The sequence below is a fragment of the Rhopilema esculentum genome, chromosome 3 (assembly GCF_057945365.1).
Source record: "Rhopilema esculentum isolate cy_ngs chromosome 3, ASM5794536v1, whole genome shotgun sequence".
Lineage (NCBI taxonomy): Eukaryota > Metazoa > Cnidaria > Scyphozoa > Rhizostomeae > Rhizostomatidae > Rhopilema > Rhopilema esculentum.
In genome coordinates, this window is record NC_142817.1 from 8077421 (window position 1) to 8084670 (window position 7250).

Below are 7250 nucleotides of genomic sequence, written 5' to 3' on the forward strand. Positions count from 1 at the left end.
AACAATCCCGACGAATTCAACGATGTTTTCATCCATCTTGGTGACTTTCATGCTTCAATGGAATTCTTCGGTACAATAGGCAAGTTTGTCACTGGAAGTGGCTTCGAAGAAATCGTTTACCAGGCTGGAATGTGCACATCGGGGGGGGGGGGGGGGGGGAATTAAAGGAGCTATATCTGGCAAGCATTACAATCGGTCCTGGTTGGTCAATGAATGTGTTGCAGAAGCGATTGACAGACTCTTTTGCGCGGAGTAAATGCCAGATATACCAGACGAGGTCGAAAGATCGCTAAATCAGAAAGTTGAGAAACTAGATGTTACTTCTATTTTAGATGAAGAGACATTCACTGCGTTTAGCAGCCGTTACAAGTATTTGAAAGAAAAATGCATTGCTGGAGATTTTGGCAAAACTCCACAGTTTTGGATGATATATCAAGCTGCTGTTGACCGACAGCATCAGCTTCATTTGTCAGCGAACATTAACGACTTTTGCCTGCGATTAAAATGCTGGAAAGAATCTTTGCCTCTATGCTTTGCAATGAATAAGCAAAATTATTCAAGATATGGAGCTTATTACTGCAAGTCACTTGAACATATCGAACATACCCATCCAGGTGCAAAGGAGGAATTGGAAGAGAAGGGTTTGTCAGTCTGCAGAAATGGCTACGGTATTGGTCAATCTATTGATGGTGCTGGGGAGCAAACCTTTATGCGATCTTCAAAAACTATAGGTATAGAAAAATATTTGCAACTAATCAAAAATGTGTTGTAGCTTTTTAAACTTTCAATGTTTTATTTTTTTTGTTGACAGTGACAAAGTAACGAAGTTGACAGTTGTTCTTCTTTTTGTTTTGAAGGAGGCATAAAGAACTTCGCTCATCAGCAATCTACATACGAGAAGTGGGTCCTGAACAGGCCGTTCCAGGCAAAGATCGTAGAGTCACTACAATCCCTTGCAGATGTCGACAAAGCTGCAACAAACCCTCGTAAATGTTTGAGAACTAAACAAGTGCAAAAGTCAGAGGGACAGGTTAAAGAAGTCATGAATGTCCTAAAAGAAGCATTTATCAACCCATTTAGTGAGGAGTTGAGTAAAGATAAGCTGTTTAATCTTGCATCTGGTAAGCCATTAACTGATGAGATTTCTGCTTCATTGCTATCAGTTGAAGTACGTGGTACTGAATTGTTTAATAAATTCAGTAAACGCCTTGATGCCAGCAAAGAAAATGAGCTGTGCCTGTTTGATCCGATCCGACGAGTACCTTGGAAAGGTTTCAACGATGAAGCAAAAAAGATTAAAGTAACAGTCGGAGGTAAGACAAAAGATGTTGCAGTGCAGAGGGACATTCTTGGACTCTTATTGGCAACATCGTTCAAAGAAAAGGAGTCTGTTGATGTAGACAAAGCTCTTACTTATGCTCTTGCACCGGTGCCTCTTGCTCTTGCAACAACTGACGGATACAGGCGCAAAACAGCCAAGAGCATGTTACTACATACAGCATTAGAATCAATCATATCTGATGAAGAACCACCAGCAAATGCCAGCTGCTATATAATAGATCTGGCAGCAACATTGAGAAGCACGGTAAGCATGCCCGATACATTTAGAGAGCTTTCATGGAAAATTTTGCGAGAAATACCACTTAAGCAGCAACAAATATATGTTGTCTGTGATTCGTATTCTGCCAGATCAATAAAAGGCGCAGAGAGGGACTTGCGAGGACATGGTGATGAATTTGTGATACGAAATGCGGATATTAGAATACCTGCAAACTTCAAAAGTTTTTTGAGCAATGGCAGAAACAAAGAAAGGCTTTTTGAGTTAATCGAACACGTTTGGATTGAAGATGCAAGCAGTCTCGATGATCGAGTTATTTACTTTGCAAGAAAAGATTCTTGTGTTAAGATAAACAGCAAAGGAGCAATTCAGGTGGAGGAGTTAAACACAAACCACGAGGAAGCGGATACCAAAATCTGCTACCTACTTCACCATGCCCTACGAATGAATAATGGACAGGAGACAGTTTGCATTGTGCGCTCTAGTTCTGGAGATGTTGATATTCCTGTTATCCTTTTAGCCAACGAAGCTAAAAACTTGCATGTCTTCATTGATAACGGAACAGGAAAAAACCGGAGACTACTGGATTTAAATGCATGTGCGTTATCTAAATTACAGAAGCAAGCGCTCCTTGGCCTGCATGCATTTTCAGGGAATGACTACATCTCATCCTTCTTGCGAAAAGGGAAGCAGGCATTTTGGAAGCTCGTGAAAGGCGATGAAGAATTCCAAAAGTTATTCGCAGAGCTTGGTAAGGTAAAATGTGCGAGTGGTAATTTGTTTCTTGGCTTAGAAAAGTTTGTTTGCACACTGTACGGAGAGAAGCGATTGCTGTCAGTGAATGAAGCAAGATGTGCTATATTCTGGCGCACCTTTGAAAAAGACAACAAAGTAATTGATCTCTCACTGATGCCCCCATGTAAAAGCAGCCTCGAAAAACACATAAAGCGTGCAAACTTTGTAGCAAGGGTATGGAGACAGGCTTGGCAAAGCATACTCACTATAGAAGAACCAGACAATCACGGGTGGTTAGAAGATTTGTCAATTGATTGGTTGACGGAGCCAGGGGCGGATCTAGAAAATATTCTGACTGTCGCACACAAGGGTGTGGTCGGAAATATCATTCGTGACCACACCCCTTGGTTTTTAAGGATATTCGCCCCCTTCTCATTTCAGCAGTCGACACGCACATTAAATTGGCTTTTATTTAGAACGTGGCCAAACTGTTATTTATTTCTTATCTGAGTTCTCAACGGTTTTCCTTTCATAGTCAGGCAAAAATTCGAGTCGTCTTTTTCGATTTGTTTATGGTATACGATGACAAACCAGGCCACGCGAAAAAATTAAAAACATCATTGCAATGAATTTTCAGAACTAACCAAATAGAACAAATTTACACAAATATTCATAAAACCTGCATTAATAACTAATATTATTTAATAGCTAAACCAAATCAGCGTGTAAACATGTATTTTACTCCGAAGAAACCCCTTCGAATTCAGGGGAATACCCAAGCAAGTAAACATTACCCGGAAATATCTGAAAGCTGATAAAGAACTGAAAATCCACATTGAAAAGATTCACTTTGAAAGTTTTGTCTAAGTGAAAATTTTTCTCTGCCAACGTCCTGAACATTATTTCTTCGCCAGAGCCAAATCGCAGGTATCGCCCACTGATTATCACCCCAGTCCAGTGCATTTATTGACATTAGTAGGCCCTCGACCCATGGAGGAGGTAATGAACATTGAAACTTGAAAACATCCCGTGTCGAATGTTACTCTGAAAATCTAGCGACCTTTGTCTTCCAAATTACCAGGTTTAACGTATTCGTTTTACATGTAGCCAGCCGACTCCATAACACAAAATTCCTTTTCTCCAGTGAAAAACTTGCCCATGCCAGGCATAAATAAGCTCAAAACTGCACAATACACGCAATGAGGACGGATTAATCTTAGCCCAGTGGTGCGACCTTACTAAAAAACATACTGTGCACCGAAGTTCGCACTATCTAGCAATTTGATTGGCTAAATATTTTAAAACAAAAGCTGTGCGAATCGGTGCGAACGTGCTACTAATCATACTGTGCACCGAAATACCCTAATCTAACTATATTGGTACCCTGTTGTTTTTTAGTCAGGATGCTTTGAGATTTGAATCAGATTGAATCAAGATCGAGATAGAATTAGAGATTGTGTTTAAGATTTTGCTTCTGTTTATGGCCAGGTTTAAATCATGCATGATTCAGACCTTGGATCTTCCTGCTCCTGCACGGTGTTCAGTTGTCAAATATAACTGAAGCATAATTCCCGAGTAAATAGAATCAAAACACAAATGAGAAATTTGCCAATAAGCGAAAAAGTTGTTGTTCAGCAAAAAAATTTTTTTGAGACAGATTCTTAGTATAATTTTAAAAGTTTGACTGTCGCATGTGCGAACGGTGCGAACGTCTAGATCCGCCCCTGGACGGAGCCCTATCCTAAGGACATTGCGGAGCTATTGCTTGCAAGCGAAGTAATGGAAAGCGAATCGGAAATAGAAAGCGAATAAACAAAACAGCTTGAAAGATTTTCCTCATAATTTAGTTTTACAACGCAGAGCATGAATAACAATAATAGTGAAATTCCCCCTCCCTGTAATATCCTGTCTCCCCCCTAAATGCCCCTGTCTGTAATTTCCTGTCTCCCCCACTAAATTTGATAGAGCATTGATTAAGTCACCAGGTTTTAATAAAATTAAACATTTTCTAAAGTGCAATAATTAAATACAGTCAATTATTGAGACATTTAGAGGTTTTTTGGAATTTGACCCCCTGTATATAGAAAACGCCCCCCTAAACGCCAAAGCAACATCCAGTTTCGTAATCTACGCAAAAAATTGAGGCAGAAAAAGTTGGTCTGGTTAATTGCCAGCTCAGGTGATAATGCTCCCCCTCTCACCTCTGGTCTAAAGAGGCTAATAGAATCTGCTCATTCACGAAAAATCATTTGCATAGTAAAGGGTTGGTTCACATTGCCAATTAATGAATTCGCTAACCAATAAATCTCTCTGATTTTAACCACGGGTGCGGTCCCCTGTATGATAATTCAACCCGGAGTGAACGATATATTTATACATAAGACCTATACCTAAGCAATCGGTAAAAAGGCTGTTTGGTGATTTTCTTTGCGGTCAGTAAAAAGCTGGCGACAAAATGCCACAGTTTTAAAATGCAACTCTTCAAACACCACCACCCTATCTATTACTGTTTCACAGAAATGGGCAAAAGAGTCTGTTCCAACCTTAACTTGATATTTCTCTTCTTTACCTTAACTCAGTTTCTTTTAGCTCCATCTCTTTCTACCCTTTTTTAGACCTCTTTAAAGAATGTCTCACGTTTTAATAAAATTCTATGCATGTACTGCAACAGAATGAATTTTGTTGAATACAGTGCTGTTTTCAACGTGTTGTAGTGGAAAAACCACCTCAGAAGAAGGTAAAGAAGCTTAATTCCCAAATAACAACCAAATAAGGAGCATACAGACTCTTACGAAAAGTTGCTACTTTGCATTTTGGTTTAATAAAATCATGAAATTTGAACCAATCAGTGTCATCAGTTACCTCGTATATCGTAACATGATGCTTTAATTGAAGAAGCCTAGCTCAGGCAATATACAATACCATGAAATAGATTGTAGGGGGAGGAATAATACATTCAAACAATCTTTTGGTGGTACAAAACTTGTAAATGGCTTTGAAAAAAGCAAACATTTAGTAAACTAAAACTTTTCGTCTGACACTCTTCAGAGTTTAAAACGTCAGAACATAGATCGAAAACTCTACGCTAGGAAATATATATACCCAGTTGTGGATCGAAATAGGCCAATCAGAAACACGAGCACATGACTGTATAGGTTGAGCAATCAGTGCCGCTTGCCTATTGAGAATGTTACCAATGGAGTCCTAAGGTGAAAACGAACTCCTTTTGTCTACACAGTAGCGGTTTTCTAGTAAATGCAAATATTCAAAACATTGTATCAAGGACTCTTTTACGTTCGCTGAGTTCATGCAAAACTTGAACAACAAAGACGAAACATCTTTCATGTGTTCTTTTGACATTAGCAGTCTTTTTACAAATGTCCCTTTGAATGATACCATCAAGATATGTGCCGACGCTTTGTACCGGAGCGAGCTTAATAGCCCACCATTCCCAGAGGAAGTATTCATTGGAGTGATGGAAACTGCAACACGTTCAGTTGCATTCAGTTTTAACAATGAAATGTACCAACAAAAGGATGGTGTCGCTATGGGTTGCCCTCTGGGACCTGCCTTGGCCAATATCTTTGTTGGCTTGCATGAAGAGCGTTTGTTCGACTACGACCAGGGGCGTAGCGTGCGGGGGGGGTGGGGGGGTGGTGGGTTGTACACCCCCAACTTTCAGAGAACTTGTCGGTAGAATTAAATTTATAGCAGAATATTAATGTAACAAAATAATTTCTGTCGGTAAAATATGGTTTTGCAACTCTTACACCCCCCTCAGCGAGAATGGTCACGCGACGCCACTGACTACGACCAAAAGCCAGGTGTCTATTTTCGGTATGTGGATGACACATATTCCATTTTCAAAAAACACCTTAATGGCCTTCACACAGCCCTACATTTTACATTTGAAAAGGAAGAAAATAACTCCTTGCCATTTTTAGATGTTTTGGTTGAAAAATCTGACACTGGATTTTTCACTAGTGTATACCGTAAACCCACATTTTCAGGGTTATAAACTCGATGGAGTTCGTTTTGCCCAAAACAAAGAAAAATCAGCCTCATCAAAACGCTTACACATAGGGCACTGATGATTTGTTCTAAGTCTAAACTCGACTCGGAACTTGAAAAACTAATTAAGATCTTTCTGGAGAACGGCTATCCAGAGGATGTTATTTCAGTTTACATTAAGTAGAAGATAGGAAATTTCTCGGCTGACGTAAAATTTGGTCCTCAAAAGTGCCCGGTCTATCTAAAACTACCCTGGATCGGTGACAGTTCCCTACATTTTGAAAGCCAAATAAAACAGGCTATTAGAAATTTTTTCTTTGCGGTCAACCCACGTGTTGTTTATAGTACGAAAAAGGCCCTTCCGTCCATTCAAAAGGACTGCGTTCCTGCCACACAAAAATGTTCCGTTGTATATGAATTTACGTGCCAGTGTGATTCTGGCTACGTAGGACGCACCACCCAAAGATTGGAGGATAGGATAAAACAACATGTTCCGTCTAATATTAGAAACAAAACCCATCCCCAAAGAGAACAGCCACCTCGGTCTTGCAAATCTAAAATTACAACTAAAACCTGCGATTCTGCTATCGGGCAGCATTTACTAGAAAACCCAGATTGTGCAAAAAACTATAATGGCGACATGTTTCCGATTATTGGTAAAGCCCGATCGTCGTTCCACCTAGCAGTTTTGGAATCTATCTACATAAGCACGAAAAAACCGCTACTGTGTAGACAAAAGGAGTTCGTTTTCACCTTAGGACTCCATTGGTAACATTCTAATAGGCAAGCGGCACTGATTGGTCAACCTTTACAGTCATGTGCTCGTGTTTTCTGATTGGCCTATTTCGATCCACAACTGGGTATATATATTTCCTAGCGTAGAGTTTTCGATCTATGTTCTGGCGTTTTAAACTCTGAAGAGTATCAGACGAAAAGCTTTAATTTA

At 39.8% G+C, this 7250-nt stretch overlaps 1 protein-coding gene across 1 annotated transcript; it reads left to right on the forward strand.

Moving 5' to 3' along the window:
• The first annotated feature begins 4183 nt into the window (after positions 1 to 4183).
• On the forward strand, positions 4184 to 7085 carry LOC148960532 (uncharacterized). Its single transcript, XM_089113033.1, has 2 exons — positions 4184 to 5987; positions 6495 to 7085. Exons 1-2 carry the CDS (start codon positions 5601 to 5603, stop codon positions 7074 to 7076), a joined length of 969 nt encoding a protein of 322 aa, XP_088969159.1. The 5' UTR covers positions 4184 to 5600; the 3' UTR covers positions 7077 to 7085.
• The last annotated feature ends 165 nt before the right edge of the window (positions 7086 to 7250 follow it).

Coding starts and splice junctions, on each gene's coding strand:
- LOC148960532 (XM_089113033.1), top strand. CDS start 5,601: ATGCAAAACTTGAACAACAAAGACGAAACATCTTTCATGTGTTCTTTT. Junction 5,988..6,494: donor ACTTTCAGAGAACTTGTCGG/TAGAATTAAATT, acceptor AAGTAGAAGATA/GGAAATTTCTCGGCTGACGT.